General features: G+C 44.1%; 1 protein-coding gene across 43 annotated transcripts in view; it reads left to right on the top strand.

Moving 5' to 3' along the window:
- rims2a (regulating synaptic membrane exocytosis 2a) overlaps positions 1-18,026 on the top strand; it is a 1,173,408-nt gene that overhangs the window by 938,444 nt on the left and 216,938 nt on the right. For all 43 annotated transcript variants that reach the window (XM_087986344.1, XM_087986315.1, XM_087986332.1 and 40 more), the window contains one exon: positions 16,482-16,654. In XM_087986344.1, the coding sequence (XP_087842470.1) occupies positions 16,482-16,654 (173 nt within the window). The remainder of the gene's footprint in view (positions 1-16,481; positions 16,655-18,026) is intronic.

Below are 18,026 nucleotides of genomic sequence, written 5' to 3' on the forward strand. Positions count from 1 at the left end.
TTCAGGATTCCTGAAGAAGGGCTCATGCCCGAAAGGTCGATTCTCCTGCTCCTTGGATGCTGCCTGACCTGCTGCGCTTTTCCAGCAACACATTTTCAGCTCTGATCTCCAGCATCTGCAGTCCTCACTTTCTCCCAGCCTATCCAGCCTATTTTTATTACTCAAACCCTTCATTCCTGGCAACATCCTGTTTTTCTGAATCCTCTCCATTTTAGTAATATCCTTCCAATAACCAGGTGACCAGAACTGCACACAGTACTCCAGAAGAGACCTCATCAATGTCCTAATGTCCCATGACATAATATCCCAACTACTATACTCAAACGTCTGAGCAATGAAGGCAGTATGTTCAAGCCTTGCATTTATTTTGAATTACTCTATGGTTCTATAGTTCCTCGTTGGCTGAGGCATTACCATAGAGAAAACAATTAACTATTCCTTGCCAACCAGGCGGCATGATATAAATTGTTGTGATCATTTGAAATTTAACATCCTTGCATTTGTCATGATGAGTGCAAGAAGAAACACTTCAGCATTACCTCTCCTTTCAGAAAGATTCATAATCAAATACTGCAGCAGGGTATTTTTATTGTCTTCATACTGTTGCATTCTTGCTTTAGAGGATGATATAAACTAGTAAAAAAAAAAAATCCATACCTCGGTAAAATTTTTGGCAGACCTTTTGTCCTTCCTTGGCCCAACTATTTTTATCCCAATCAGTGAGGTGATTACAGTTGTGCAGCAGGAGTGATTTATCAGCTCTTTGGGGAAATGCATTAAAATGCTGAGAAAGAATTCCTTGGTGATTTAGAAGATTTAGATTTAGATTTAGATTACATTACAGTGTGGAAACAGGCCCTTCGGCCCAACAAGTCCACACCGACCCGCCGAAGCGAAACCCACCCATACCCCTACATTTACCCCTTACCTCACACTACAGGCAATTTAGTATGGCCAATTCACCTGACCCTGCACATCTTTGGACTGTGGGAGGAAACCGGAGCACCCGGAGGAAACCCACGCAGACACGGGGAGAACGTGCAAACTCCACACAGTCAGTCGCCTGAGGCGGGAATTGAACCCGGGTCTCTGGCGCTGTGAGGCCGCAGTGCTAACCACTGTGCCACCGTGCCGCCCAAACTCAGCTTGGCAATTTCCATCTTATCTTTAATGTCTTGTACAGATTTCGGAAAAAGGATTGGTTTATCCTAAAATCCCTACAGTGCAAAAAGAGCCCATTTGGCATAGTGAATCGAGACTGAGCCTCCAAAGAGCACCCCACCCAGACAAAGCCTCTCCCCACAACCCCACATTCACCATGGCTAACCCACCAATACTACACACTTTATCTGAGGAATAGCTAAAAATCACATAGGTCTAAGTTTGGCATTAAAATATGGCAGGGTTCAAATTTAGGGCATTAAGGTGGTAACACCAGAACTGCACCCAAAGACTTGCTGAGTCTTGGTCATATTTTCTGCGGGGAGAATGCACGCATTACAAGCTGAGACTGAGTAAAGTGACAGGATTTCTGCTGTCCCTGAAATTATATCATTGGCACCAGAATTCCACCATGCTGAAGTTATATCTTATAAAATAATATGCTCAATTAGTGAACCAATTAGTGTTATTACCAAGCTGTATTTGTTACTGCAACTGGAAGAATCCATAGAGAGAGCATGTTAGCTTACATTTGATAGATATGAGTTAAATTAATGAAGTTAAAATTCAAGAGGACATTTGTTTTGCCAGATGCTGCCTACTAGAACAATGAAGGTTGGTTGGCTCAGTTGGCTAGATGTCTGATTTGTATTGCTGGAAATGTGTTGCTGGAAAAGCGCAGCAGGTCAGGCAGCATCCAGGGAACAGGAGAATCGACGTTTCGGGCATAAGCCCTTCTTCAGGAATGGGGAAAGTTTGTCCAGCAGGCTAAGATAAAAGGTAGAGAGGAGGGACTTGGGGGAGGGGCGTCGGAAATGTGATAGGTGGAAAGAGGTCAAGGTGAGGGTGATAGGTCAGACTGGGGTGGGGGCGGAGAGGTCGGGAAGAAGATCTCAGGTTAGGAAGGCGGTGCTGAATTTGATGGATTTGACTGAGACAGGGTGAGGGGAGGGGAAATGAGGAAACTGGTGAAATCCGAGTTCATCCCTTGTGGTTGGAGGGTTCCTAGCCGGAAGATGAGGCGTTCTTCCTCCAACCGTCGTTTTGTTGTGGTCTGACGATGGAGGAGTCCAAAGACCTGCATATCCTTGGTGGAGTGGGAGGGGGAATTGAAATGTTGAGCTACAGGGTGGTTGGGTTGGTTGGTCCGGGTGTCCCAGAGGTGTTCTCTGAAACGCTCCGCAAGTAGCCGGCCTGTCTCCCCAATATAGAGGAGGCCACATCGGGTGCAGAGGATGCAATAGATGATATGTGTGGAGGTACAGGTGAATCTGTGGCGGATATGGAAGTTTCCTTTGGGGCCTTGGAGGGAGGTGAGGAGGGAGGTGTGGGCGCAAGTCTTGCACCTCCTGCGGTTGCAGGGGAAGGTGCCAGGAGTGGAGGTTGGGTTGGTGGGGGGTGTGGATCTGACGAGGGAGTCACGGAGGGAGTGGTCTTTACGGAATGCTGATAGGGGAGGGGAGGGAAATTTATCCTTGGTGGTGGGGTCCGTTTGGAGGTAGCGGAAATGACGGCGGATGATGCGCTGTACATGGAGATTGGTGGGGTGGTAGGTGAGGACCAGTGGGGTTCTGTCCTGGTGGCGGTTGGAGGGGCGGGGTTCAAGGGCGGAGGAGCGGGAAGTGGAAGAGATGCGGTGGAGGGCATCGTCGACCACGTCGGGGGGGAAATTGCGGTCCTTGAAGAAGGAGGCCATCTGGGTTGTGCGTTTTTGGAACTGGTCCTCCTGGGAGCAGATGCGGCGGAGTCGAAGGAATTGGGAGAATGGGATGGCATTTTTACAGGGGGCAGGATGGGAGGAGGTGTAGTCCAGGTAGCTGTGGGAGTCGGTCGGTTTGTAGTAGATGTCCGTGTTGATTCGGTCGCCTGAGATAGAAATAGAAAGGTCGAGGAAGGGGAGGGAGGAATCTGAGACTGTCCAGGTGAATTTGAGGTCGGGGTGGAAGGTGTTGGTGAAGTGGATAAACTGTTCAACTTCCTCGTGGGAGCACGAGGCGGCGCCGATACAGTCATCGATGTAGCGGAGGAAAAGTTGGGGGGTGGGGCCAGTGTAGTTGCGGAAGATGGATTGTTCCACATATCCTACGAAGAGGCAGGCATAGCTGGGGCCCATGCGGGTGCCCATGGCTACTCCTTTCGTTTGGAGGAAGTGGGAGGATTGGAAAGAGAAGTTGTTCAGGGTGAGGACCAGTTCAGTCAGTCGAAGGAGGGTGTCAGTGGAAGGGTACTGGTCGGTACGGCGGGAAAGAAAGAAGCGGAGGGCTTTGAGTCCTTCGTGATGGGGGATGGAGGTGTACAGGGACTGGATGTCCATGGTGAAAATAAGGCGTTGGGGACCGGGGAAGCGAAAATCATGGAGCAGGTGGAGGACATGGGTGGTGTCCCGAACGTAGGTGGGGAGTTCTTGGACTAAGGGGGACAGGACGGTGTCAAGGTACGCAGAGATGAGTTCGGTGGGGCAGGAGCAGGCGGAGACAATGGGTCGGCCGGGGCAGTCAGGTTTGTGGATTTTGGGCAGGAGGGAGAAGCGGGAGGTGCGGGGTTGTGGGACTATGAGGTTGGAGGCGGTGGATGGGAGATCACCCGAGGTGATGAGGTTATGGACGGTCTGGGAGATGATGGTTTGGTGGTGGGGGATGGGGTCATGGTCAAGGGGGCAGTAGGAGGAGGTATCTGCGAGCTGGCGTTTGGCCTCAGCGGTGTAGGGGAGGGAGGGGAGGGAAATATATCCCTGGGGTCCATTTGGAGGTGGCGGAACTCCCTCGAAGAACAGCAACTCTCACCATTCTCCAACACAGAGAATTTGTTCCTGAGTGCAAATACATTCTGGGGATTTCATGACTACCTGGCTGACTCTTTCTTTCTGACTGATGGTCACCCATTTCCTCGCGGAGTACCTTTCCTTAAAGTGTGAGATGAACATGTCTCAAGATGCAGTATCCACAGAACTTTCATCCTCCATCCACATGGATACCCTCCAGTGCCTCCAGATAATATTCAAGCTCCAAAACCCAGTGCTCAAGCTGGTCAAACCAGTGGCATTTCCTGTAAATCTGGTCATCCAGACTGCCAGAAGTGTTGAAGATTTCTCATATACTATTGGTCAAGCAACACCTGGACTGAGCTTACCTGCCATATGTTAAGTCCAAGGGTCCTCACCTCATCTACTCACAGTGATACTGCTTGTCACAGGATCTCCACCTTGCTCATTCCTCTCAGTGATGCTGATTGCCTTTCACAGAATTATCGCCTCGCTTACTCCTCTGTGATACTGACGGCCTGTTGCAAGGTCGTCACCTCACCAATCCCTCTCAGGGATTCTGACTGCCTGTCACAGAATCCTCACCGTGCGTGCTTCTCTTTCCCTGTGTGTTGGCATCTACACTGATGGAGGAAATGTTTAGTTGGAACACTAAGTCAGTGACTTGTGTCAGATAAGTCACTCTCCACATGTGGCTACATTACTATAAAAATAGCGAAACTGATGATCAAAAGCATGCCTATGAACATGTAGAAGATCCTGGACAATGTCTTGAATATATTCTAAATTACACAATACCTTCAGCACATTGGTCTGAACATGAGCAGGTCATTATTTCACATGAGTGTTTGATGTCATCTGCAACAAATTTTTGTATTTCTTTGTAACTTTATTATAAGATTTATTTATTCTTGATAAACCATCTGCTTACACACCCTGATTGCTTACATGATACTAAAGGAATCTACACCTCTGCTTTTAATTTCACTCCAATTCCAGAGATCGACCTGCCCACGTGCGATAAAATGGTCAACATGCACAAGTAAGACACTTTTGACTGTTTATTGTAGGACTGATAATGTACAAAAGTCAGTAATCTAATCCTTTAAATTTCTATGAACACCAATGAATGTCTTTGTCTGCTTTAGTTGGGTCGGTATCCCAGAATAATAAACATACTCAACCTGGCAGTCATGCAAGGAATTTATTCCCATCTGGGAATCCTTCCTGAAGGTATCTTGACAAGTCACTCACTTGTACCTAAACGCATTTGTTTATTGTGCAAGAAACACACCCGTGACTAAGATTAAATCAATTTATTGTTTGCAACATGTTAAATCTTATATCAGTTAAATTCCATATGCTGAGTTCGAGAGTAGCTTGTTAAGATATGGGGGGATAAGATTGCTGATCCAAACGTAATGGAGTTACAGCAGTTATCTCCGTGCTGTTACAGGAATTCGGGATGCAAGACAATCCATTATGTATGGACAACCACGTAACATTGCACATGCCAAGCATCAACTATCATTTCATCTGTTTTAATTATATCACTTCAGCATCCAGCTTGAGATTTTTAAAAATTCATTGAAAAATCTTGTTGGTTTCTGATACACAAACATGGCCATTTTTGACAGTTGTCCATTTACAAGTTGCCTTGTGGTAGCCAGTTGATCTTTAATGCCCTTTAAGTTAGAAGTGTTCTTGCTGAAGTACTGCGTACGACTCTGCTTGCTGAGCTATTAGTATGATAATTCTCCACTTGAATGAGCAACATTGAGGGTTTCAAGAGATGAGATCAGCCATTTTCAGCCTTGAGGACAAAGCAAACTCAATGTTGAAATGCTGGAATCTTGGGCTCTCGTTGTGTAAGAAATCAACACTTAACATTTTCAAATATGTATGAATTCCTGGCAATGAATGAACTACAATTTCAGGATATTGCTCAAGCTTACACCAAGCAACATTTTCAGGCGCACCCACAGTGCTTTCTTGAAGTGATTTCCATGATTTTGACTCAACATCAAAAGAAGCTGAGATACAGTTCCAGTTTAGGATGGTGATGGCGTTCCTGTGCATGCTGCCTTTGTCTCTCTGGATGGTACATGTCTTGGGTAAAGTTCTGTCGAAAGAGGTTTGGTGGTGTTGCAGTACATCTTGGAGATCATACACGTTGGTGATGGAGGGAGTGAATGTTGGAGGTCATGGATAAAGTGCCAGGCAAACAAACTGCTTCATCCTGGGTAATGTTGAGCTTCTAAAGAGTTGTTGTGGACACATTGCCATTTACAACACAGAAAGAGGCTACTTAGCTCTGCATGTCCATGCCAATCAACAAAGATCTGACTGTACTAATTCCATTTTCCAGCTTTTAGGCTATGCCAATACAAGTGAATATCTAAATACTGCTTAAATTTTACAAGCATTTCTGAAACAACTAGTCTTTCATGTAGTGAGTTCCAGGCTTCCACCTCTTTAAATAAAATGCTTCTCCTCAGCTCTCCTCTTAGCCTTCTACCTGTCCCCCAAGTTATAACTCCCTCTACGAATGGAAGAAATGTCTTTTTGTCCGCACTATCATGTTCCTCATAATATTATGTACCTCTAACTATTCCCTTCTCAACATTAGCTGCTACACATAGATGAGACCCTCTAGCCAGAACCCTGGTAAATCTTATCTGCATGCTCTCTAATGCAGTCATATTCTTTCTATAATGTGATGACCAGAACTGCACACAGTACTCCAGTTGTGGTATAACCAGCATTTTATACAGTTCCAGCATGATATTCTTGCTCTTGTACTTTCTGCTTTGGCTAATAGAGGCAAGAATCCAACATGCCTTTCTTAACCACATTATCTCACTGTCCTTCGACATTCAGAGATCTGTGGATATATGTTCAAACTGCATTTGTCCAGGCAAATGCAAAGTATACTTTCATACTCCTGACAGATTGATTCCTTGTGGGCAAGTTTAGTGAATGAGGAGGTGGGTTACCCACCATAGATTTCCCAGTATCTTATGTTTTGTTGAAGACACAGTATGGCTGTTGTAGCTCAGTTTCTGGTCAATAGTAATCCCAATCTGCTCCAACCCGCCCAATGGTAATGCCATTGAATGTCAAACAAAGCTATTTAAGAAAGATAGTTATTGCTGGTAGTTGTATAGCACTAAGGTTGCTTGCCACTTAACAGCCCAAGCCCAAATGTTGTCCAGGTGTTGCTGCATATGTCTGCAGACTGCATTATGTGACTTTTCTCCCTTAATGGTTATGCAAGTAGTTACTTTTTCACAATTTTCTCTGCAGTACACTTTTAATAAAAGTATAAAACAATCTTCGGGGTGACATTTTTTGTCTTCAATCATGCAATGTAGGCAACTTTGGATGTAAGTTTGCTTGCTGAGCTAGAAGGTTCGTTTTCAGATGTTTCATCACCATACTAGATAACATCAGAAGCACTGGTGGTATGGCCTGCTTTTTATTTGTGTGTTTAGGTTACTTGGGTTGATGATGTCATTTTCTGTGGTGATGTCGTTTCTTGTTCTTTTTCTCAGGGGATGGTAAATGGGGTCCAAATCAGTGTGTTTGTTGATAGAGTTCCGATTAGAGTGTCATGCTTCTAGGAATTCTCGTGCATGTTTCTGTTTGGCTCGTCCTAGGATGGATGTGTTGTCCCAGTCGAAGTGGTGTCTTTCCTCATCTGTATGTAAAGATATTAGTGAGAGTGGGTCATGTCTTATTGTGGACAAGCAGGCAGAAAACTAGCCACCAGGATACATGAACATCAACCAGCCATATTCATAGAATTCCTAGAAGCATGGCACTCCAACCGAAACTCCATCAACAAATACACTGTTTTGGATCCCATTTACCACGTCCTGAGAAACAGGATGGAAAATGACATCACTACAGGAAATAACATCAGCAACCCAAGGAAAGCTAAACACATTCTGGGCAATCCAAGATGGAGGACAGGAAAAATGCGTGGCTGTAACAGCTGCTCCTTTTTTTTTAAGAGGTATTTTAGGTGTTGGAGGTGATTTCCTCGAATTCCAGGAGGAGCAATTACTGTTTTATATGTTGTTGCATTGTTTTGGATCTTTGGAAAAAAAAAGTCAAAACAACAGCAGTTTTAAAAGGGAGAAGAACAGACAAAGGAAGCACATGGTGACGTCATTGCAGGAGAGAGAGAGAACCTGCACAGTTCCTGCCTTTGATGTTTGAATTCATGTATCGCTGGACATCAGAGTGCATCTGGGAAAATTAACAAGCAGTGAAATTCACAACTGACCTTGGAGGAACTGTTGGGCGAAGTTCACAGCACAGAATCAGATAAGTTAATCGTTGTTTTTAAGTGTGGCCCACAGAGAATCTGCAGTATGGAGTAGAGTGGGTTCTTTCTTGATTGTATGTTTTTTGGAGATATGTCTCTTGATTAAACTTAAAATATAAGCCATAACTATTAATTTAACCTGTGGCAATGTTTGTAGAGGAATAAGACGGTGTTATTTTCTGGGTCTGTACATTGTGAAGGAGTAAAAATGACCTTTAATAGAGTGATATGTACTTATTGTCAGATGTGGGAGTTTAAAGAGAGTTTAAGGGTTACTGCGAATCTTAGGGGAATGTAGCACAACAGCCAAGTTTCTGGTATTGAGACTAGCTCTGATGCAAAAACGGGTACGTTGGGTTCCAAGAGATCAATTGTGTTAGGCGATTCTCTAGTCCGAGGTACAGACGGACGTTTCTGTGGCCAGCAGTGAAAAAGCAGAATGGTGTGTTGCTTCCCTGGTGCCAGGATCAAGGATGTCTCAGAGAGGGTGCAGAATGTTCTTACAGGGGAGGGAGCCAGCAGGAGGTCATTGTCCACATTGGAACCAATGACATTGGAAGGGAAAAGGTTGAGACTCTGAAGGGAGATTACAGAGAGTTAGGTAGAATTTTAAAAAGGAGGTTCTCAAGAGTAGTAATATCTGGATTACTCCTGGTGCTACGAGCTAGTGAGGGTAGGAATAGGAGGATAGAGCAGATGAATGCATGGCTGAGAAGCTGGTGTATGGGAGAAGGATTCACATTTTTGGATCATTGAAATCTCTTTTGGGGTAGAAGTGACCTGTACAAGAAGGACGGATTGCACCAAAATTGGAAGGGGACTAATATACTGGCAGGGAAATTTTCTGGAGCTGCTCGGGAAGACTTAAACTAGTAAGGTGGGGAGTGGGACCGAGGGAGATTGTGAGGAGAGAGATCAATCTGAGACTGGTAAAGTTGAGAACAGAAGCGAGCCAAACAGTCAGGGCAGGCAGGGACAAGGTAGGACTAATAATTAAACTGCATTTATTTCAATGCAAGGGGCCTAACAGGAAAGGCAGATGAACTCAGGGCATGGTTAGGAACATGAGACTGGGATATCATAACAATTACAGAAACATGGCTCAGGGATGGGAGGACTGGCAGCTTAATACAATACTGGCAGGATACAAATGCTACAGGAAGGATAGAAAAGGGAGGAGGGGGAGTGGCATTTTTGATAAGGGATAGCATTACAGCTGTGCTGAGGGAGGATATTGCAGGAAATACATCCAGGGAAGTTATTTGGGTGGAACTGAGAAATAAGAAAGGGATGATAACCTTGTTGGAATTGTATTATAGATCCCCTAACAGTCAGAGGGAAATTGAGAAACAAACTTGTTAGGAGATCTCAGCTAACTGGAAGAATAATAGGGTGGTTATGGTAGGGGATTTTAACTTTCCAAACATAGACTGGGACTGCCATTGTGTTAAGGGTTTGGATGGAGAGGAATTTGTTAAGTGTGTCCAAGATAATTTTCTGATTCAGTGTGTGGATGTACCTGATTAGATTCCCTACAGTGTGGAAACAGGCCCTTCGGCCCAACCAGTCCACACAGACCCTTCGAAGGGCAACTCACCCAGACCCATTCCCCCTGACTAACGCACCAAACTCTATGGGCAATTTAGCATGACAAATTCACCTACCCTGCACATCTTTGGATTGTGGGAGGAAACCGGAGCACCTGGAGGAAACCCACACAGGCACTGGGAGAATGTGCAAACTCCACACAGACAGTCGCCTGAGGCTGGAATTGAACCCAGGTCCCTGGCGCTGTGAGGCAGCAGTGCTAGCCACCGTGCTGCCCCATAACTTAAATTGCTGCCATGATGAGATTTGAACTGAGGTCTTCAGATCATTTTTGTCTCGATCTCTGGATTACTAACCCTGTAACATAACCACTACACTAACGTACCTACTAAAGAAGGTGCAAACTTGGCCTACTCTTGGGAAATAAGGCAGGGCAGGTGACTGAGGTCAGTGGGGGAGCACTTTGGGGCCAACAACCATAATTCTATTAGATTTAAAATAATGATGGAAAAGGATAGACCAGATCTAAAAGTTGAAGTTCTAAATTGGAGAAAGGCCAATTTTGATGGTATTAGACAAGAACTTTCGAAAGCTGATTGGAGGCAGATGTTTGCAGGTAAAGGGATGGTTGGAAAATGGGAAGTCTTCAGATATGAGATAACAAGAATCCAGAGAGAATATATTCCTGTCAGGGTGAAAGGAAAGGCTGGTAGCTGTAGGGAATGCTGGATGACTAAAGAAATTCTCCTTCGAATCCTCCCACTTCCTCCAGACCAAAGGGGTAGCCATGGGCACCGGTCTGGGCCCCAGCTATGCCTGTCTCTTTGTTGGCTATGTAGAACAGTCCATCTTCCGTAATTACACCGGCACCACTCCCCACCTCTTCCTCCGCTACATTGATGACTGCATTGGCGCCACCTCGTTCTCCTGTGAGGAGGTTGAGCAATTCATCAACTTCACCAACACATTCCACCCTGACTTTAAATTTATCTGGACCATCTCTGACACGTCCCTCCCCTTCCTGGACCTCTCCATCTCCATTAATGACGACCGACTTGACACTGGCATTTTTTACAAACCCACCGACTCCCACAGCTACCTGGATTACACCTCTTCCCACCCTACCTCCTGCAAAAATGCCATCCCGTATTCCCAATTCCTCCGCCTCCGCTGTATCTGCTCCCAGGAGGACCAGTTCCACCACAGAACACACCAGATGGCCTCCTCCTTTAGAGACCACAATTTCCCTTCCCACGTGGTTAAAGATGCCCTTCAACACATCTCGTCCACGTGCCACACCTCCGCCCTCAGACCCCACACCCCCAACCGTAACAAGGATAGAACATCCCTGGTGCTCACCTTCCACCCTACCAACCTTCACATAAACCAAATCATCCACTGACATTTCTGCCACCTACAAACGGACCCCACCACCAGGAATATATTTCCCTCCCCACCCCTCTCCGCCTTCCGCAAAGACCGTTCCCTCCGTGACTACCTGGTCAGATCCACGCCCCCCAACAACCCACCCTCCCATCCTCCCACCTTCCCCTGCCAGCGCAGGAATTGCAAAACCTGTGCCCAAACCACCTCCCTCACCTTCATCCAAGGCCCTAAAGATGCCTTCTACATCCATCAGAGTTTTACCTGCACATCCACCAATATCACTTATTGTATCCATTGCTCCCTATGCGGTCTCCTCTACTTTGGGGAGACTGGATGCCTTCTAGCAGAGTGCTTTAGAGAACATCTCTGGGATGTCCGCACCAATTAACCACACCGCCTTGTGGTCCAACATTTCACCTCCCCCTCCCACTCAGCCGAGGACATGGAGGTCCTGGGCCTCCTTCGCCGCTCCCTCACCACCTGACGCCTGGAAGAAGAATGCCTCATCTTCCCCCTCGGAACACTTCAACCCCAGGCATCAATGTGGACTTCACCAGTTTCCTCATTTTCCCCTCTCCCCACCTCACCCCACTTCCAACCTTCCAGCTCAGCACTGTCTCCATGACTTGTCCTACCTGCCTATCTTCCTTTCCACCTATCCACTCCACCCTCCTCTCTGACCTATCACCTTTATCCCACCCCCATCCACCTATTGTACTCTTTGCTACCTTCCCCCACCCCCATCCCCGACCTATCACCTTCACCCCCACCCCCATTCACCTATTGTACTCTATGCTACTTTCTCCCCACCCCCACCCTCCACTCGTTTATCTCTCCACCCTTCAGGCACTCTGCCTGTATTCCTGGAAAAGCGCAGCAGGCCAGGCAGCATCCGAGGAGTAGGACAATCGACGTTTCGGGCATAAGCCCTTCTTCAGAGAATAGGGTCCCTCAAAGATCAGCAAGGCGGCCTTTGTGTGGAGCCGCTGAAAATAGGGGAGATACTAAATGAGTATTTTGCATCAGTATTTACTGTGGAAAAGGATATGGAAGATATAGACTGTAGGGAAATAGATGGTGACATCTTGCAATATGTCCATATTACAGAGGAGGATGTACTGGATGTCTTGAAATGGGTAAAGGTGGATAAATCCCCAGGACCTGATCAGGTGTACCCTAGAACTCTGTGGGAAGCTACAGAAGTGATTGCCGGGCCTCTTGATGAGATATTTGTATCATCGATAGTCACAGGTGAGGTGCTGGAAGACTGGAGGTTGGCTAACATGGTGTCACTGTTTAAGAAGGGTGGTAAGGACAAGCCAGGGAACTATAGACCAGTGAGCCTTATGTCGGTGGTGGGCAAGTTGTTGGAGGGAATCCTGAGGGACAGGGTGTACATGTCTTTGGAAAGGCAAGGACTGATTAGGGATAGTCAACATGGCTTTGTGCGTGGGAAATCATGTTTCACAAACTTGATTGAGTTTTTTGAGGAAGTAACAAGAGGGCAGAGTGGTAGATGTGATGTACATGGACTTCAGTAAGGCGTTCGACAAGTTTAACCGTGGGAGACTGACTAGCAAGGTTAGATCTCATGGAATACAGGGAGAACTAGCCATTTGGATACAGAACTGGCTCAAAGGTAGAAAACAGAGGGTGGTGATGTGGGGTTGTTTTTCAGACTGGAGGCCTGTGACTAGTGGAGTGCCACAGGATCGGTGCTGGGTCATCTACTTTTTGTCATTTACATAAATGATTTGGATGCGAGCATAAGAGGTAGAGTTAGTAAGTTTGCAGATGACACATAAATTGGAGGTGTAGTGGACAATGAAGAGGGTTACCTCAGATTACAACACGATCTTGACCAGATGGGCCAATGGGCTGAGAAGTGTCAGTTGGAGTTTAATTCAAATAAATGCATTTTGAGAAAGCAAATCTTAGCAGGACTTATACACTTAATGGTAAGGTCCTAGGGAGTGTTGCTGAACAAAGAGATCTTGGAGTGCAGGTTCATAGCTCCTTGAAAATTGAGTCGCAGGTAGGTTGGATCGTGAAGGCAGCGTTTGGTATGCTTTCCTTTATTGGTCAGAGTATTGAGCACGGGAGTTGGGAGGTCATGTTGTGGCTGTACAGGACATTGGTTCGGCCATTGTTGGAATATTGCATGCAATTCTGGCCTCCTTCCTATCGGAAAGATGTTGTGAAACTTGAAAGGGTTCAGAAAAAATTGACAAGGATGTTGCCAAGGTAAATAGACAAAGTCTTTTCCCTGGGGTCAGGGAGTCCAGAACTAGAGGGCATAGGTTTAGGGTGAGAGGGGAAAGATATAAAAGAGACCTACGGAGCAACTTTTGCACACAGAGTGGTACGTATATGGAATGAGCTGCTAGAGGATGTGGTGGAGGCTGGTACAATTGCAATATTTAAGAGGCATTTGGATGGGTTTATGAATAGGAAGGGTTTGGAGGGATATGGGCCGGGTGCTGGCAGGTGGGACTAGATTGGGTTGGGATATCTGGTCGGCATGGATGGGTTGGACCGAAGGGTCTGTTTCCATGTTGTACATCTCTATGACTCTATGACATAAATGAAAAGCAGGCCATACCACTAGTGCTTCACCGGATGTTCACTGATGATATTACCTAGTATGGTGATGAAAATGAGCCTTCCAGCTCAGTGAGTAAACTTCCATCCAGAACCTCAACCTGAGCTACAAACCTTCTCAAAACTCAGTCGGCAACTTTATCTGGGCCACCATTTATCATCCATATCTAAATGTCCTCAGGAAAGTAGTGGTCAGCTGCCGTCTTGACCTGCTGCTCTATATGTGGTGAAGGGGCACTCACAATGCAGTTAGGGAAGGAGGTTTTAGGATTTTGACCGAACAATGGAGTGGTATGTGACTTGTTGGGTAAGTTGCAGGTAGTGGTGTTCCCATGTATCTGGTGAGTTGTCACTTTTAGATGGTAGCGGTCATGGGCTTGGGAGGTACTCTGTAAGTAAATTTCTGCTGTACATCTTGTCGATGAATTACTGCTACTGAACGTTGATAGTGGAGGGAGTGAATGTTTGTGGATGTGGTAACCAACTGCGTTGTCCTGAATGGTGTCAAGCTTCTTGAGTTTTTTTAAGGTGAAATTTCAACAAAAGAATTTGTCTGAATTTTGGATCCAGATGTGAACAGACTTGTCAAGCTTTGTTTACAAAGTTTTGGTGCCATTTGCTATGACGTACCTTTGGGGAATTTTCATCATTCACATCACTGGAATCATGTAATGCCTGTGCATTCAGAAAATAATGTATAATTCAAACTCTTACTTAACACTCAAAATATTATGTTTCTGTTCTCAAATAATCTCACCTGAATGGCAATGATAGTTTGAAATCATGTTTAAATTGTATATCTATCGTTTATAATTGTTAAGTTTTTCAAATGTTTGGGCATCAAATGGGTTAAAACATTAAACTTTTATGATGGTAAGCCCCTGGAAAGAGTTATCTGAAATGCTGAGAAGTCCACTTTGATGATTCCTTCCGCATGGTATCATTGTCAGGGAAAATGGATGCAAGTACTTACATAATACTCACTCTCCTTTGTTAGCTCTCATTGCCTTCATAACTTCTCAACAATGGACATTGAGGATGAAATTAGATTTGCTGTAACCTCTTCCATTTGACTGAGATCTATTAAGGTGATGGTAGTATTATAGGAATGTCACTGGATGAGTAATCCAGGGTGCCAGGCTGATGCTGTGGGGATAAGGGTTCAAATACCACCTCAGTATTATTTTGATTAAGTTAATAAATCTGGAATATATTGCAAATTTCAATGTAATGGTGACAACAATCTTAATTGTGCAAAATCCCATTTAGTTCACTAATGCAGTGAAGCAAATCTGCCGTCCTAACCTGGTCTGGCTAGCATGTGACTCCAGATCCACATCAACATGTTTCATTCTTAATTGTCCTCTGCCATGACCTATAAAGGGAATGACTTCAATATAAATGGGGATGAAAAAAATAAAGAAGAAAACATCTTCCAATATGGCTGTCACTGTAACATGCAATTGGTGTGCACTCATCTTTCAAGAGAAATAGTCCTGTTAGTGAAGTATTGAGGGGCTGAATCTTGCATTCTCATTGAAGGTCCTCTTTTACATCTGACTTTTACATTATTAAGGAAATTAATCAAAAAGTGATGAATAACTAAAACGAAAGCAAGGAAGCAAAACACTGCAAATGCTAGAGATCTCAACTAGAATCAGGAAATATTGGTAACACTCGGGCTGGACAGATAGTTTCTGCAGGGAGGGAAACTGAGTGAACATCTTTGGTCCAGCATCTTCCTCAGAAAGTGGGCTCATCTCTGCCATTGGACTGTAGGGATTCCATGTCAAAGGTTTTCATCTCTGAAGCAATTTTTCTGGAATACTTTGTGAAAGTTGTATGCAAGCAGTAGTAGAGAAGGAAAAGAGAATGGATTTCTTTTCCCGCAATAGGTGCCATATGCACAACAGTTATTAGAATTGCTGTTCTTCCGAGGGAGCAGGTTATTGCCAATAACACATCCTACTTTGAAATGTAATCTAGAGTCCAGTAATACAGTTGGAGCCTGACTGCAATAGCAAACTGAAACTTGAGTCAAGAAGATCATTTAATCTCCTTGCAGGAAGAGGTATCGGTGTCAGTGAAGTCCCAGAATGATGTGACTATTTTTATATCTTTTAGTTCTCTTTGAGCCTGTTTGAGCCAGAATGATGACTTCTCTGAGTAGCATTTGGAAAAGTTGAGTATGCTCTTATCAGAGTCAGTCCATAACTCCTGGACATAATGCCGTTCTGAACCCTCCTCACATCCCTTCAAAATTTGGGTTTCTATTATTCCGATTATCTAATGTTCCATTAGCTTCATGGGAGTGGGTTTCCTCTGGTCCACATCAACTTTGGTAAGTCATTTGAGATCTGGGAATTGAATGTTCCTTGACTTTCTTCGAAGTTCAAAAGACTTCTCGCCTACATTAGCCTCAAGCGGTTTAATCCAGCTCTTTATTAAAATCCCCCAAAGTAGTATGGCTTAAAAAAACATATATTGAGAAGCTCATGTACACCAATCAAAAAATTAGTGGAGATTTTGATTAATAAATGACCCTTTAGACAAGTTTTAAAAATAGGATTCTGTTGCTCTCTATACAGCATTCTCATCAAATGTATATTTATGTTTTGTTTTGGAATACATTCCCCTTTTATTTTTGGGCAGTTTTACTGACTGAAGGGATTGCTTTACTTTTTCTTACAGCATCGGCTGGGACGGGACTCTCAGCGAGGGTCAGACAATATCTCCAACAAATCATCAGACAGTGATGTAAGTGATGTGTCTGCTGTGTCAAGGACAAGCAGCGCTTCTCGAATGAGCAGCACAAGTTACATGTCTGTGCAATCTGAGCATCCTCGAACAACCAGGAAAATCAGGTGAGACCCAGTGACTTTCTGCAAAACACCGTCCAATAATCCTTTAATTGTGTGATTTATTAATTAACCAAAATCAATTTTTTGGTCCAACTAAGATGACTTATAAATATGCTCAGGAATCTGTTCAATGTTATACAGCATTGAAACTTCAGCCTGATAAAGATCTCAACATAATGCCATCAATGCTCAGTGTGAATGTTGATGCTGTCGCTTAGGCTATATGATGAGGTCTTAGTCATGCTGACACCATACAGACAATAACACATAACAGAAGAAGTGTGAATTATTTCAGTGGTTATGAGCCCTCCTCACTGCTTAACAGCTTAGAATATGAATTCTTATACGAAATCCCCCAATGCCTGACATTTATCTGTAGAGTTCACCTGAAAAGCAAGTGAAGGAAATTTGGAAATACAGAACAAACCTAGCTCAGGTATATATTTGTTGTATCAAATAAGCATTTCCCCTTAAAAATGATATTTTATCTCTCTGTAAACTCTACTATATATTTCCACGATTTTCTGTCTATTCCTCTCAGATGTCAATCAATCATTAAGCAGTTTATCAACCAAACTAATCTTTCAGCCACCATCTTCATTAGAAAATCATAAAAAAAAGTAAAGCAGCACGTTTTGCACAAAATGTGTGAACTATTGCCACAAATTTTAAACATGCATGAACATCTCAATTTTTTTCCAATAGCTTTCTGCTGGCTGAACAAAAAGTTGGCTGATTCCCATATAGTCTAATTGTAAACATCATCTTTCCCCTCACACCTATAATGATATGGCTATTTATAAAAGTGACATGTTTCTGTCAAAGTATTATCAAGAAGTCCATGAGAGTAAGAATTTTGTTTTCCTCAGACTGTCTTTCATCTGTGTTCTGTGCCACTGAAAAATGCTCATGAAGTTGTTTGGAAAGTGCTAGGTTGAGAAGAGCTGCTGAAGAGCTAGGAAGAGTAATCATTCTTCTGAAGGAACATATGTGGTTTTTGCAGATAAATCAATAACTTGAAAAGTGTTTGAGTAAAGTGCTTGTCTTTAAGCACAGTAATAATACCTGTCCAAATCTGGTACGCTAATTTTCAGGTACAGTACATATTAAATCGATTGTAGAAAAATAAGTTGAAAGCACCTCATTAGTACCTTTCATGTCTCAACATTAGTAAGCCTTTTCTAGAGGTTGTACTACTTATGCATAGACATAATTGTTAATCGGTGGGATGATCTGAAGGAACAACCCTCCTTCCACTGCCACTTGTTGGTCAGGTAGTTGCTACCTGAACAATTTTAAGCAGAGTTACTATATAAAATCATGTATAATGGGAATATCTTTAAAATTGCTAATTTGTGACTTTTTATGGCTTGCT

Source organism: Chiloscyllium plagiosum, unplaced genomic scaffold, assembly GCF_037043375.1.
Source record: "Chiloscyllium plagiosum isolate Xiang-an unplaced genomic scaffold, Cpla_swu_hap1 HiC_scaffold_4, whole genome shotgun sequence".
NCBI classification, from domain to species: domain Eukaryota; kingdom Metazoa; phylum Chordata; class Chondrichthyes; order Orectolobiformes; family Hemiscylliidae; genus Chiloscyllium; species Chiloscyllium plagiosum.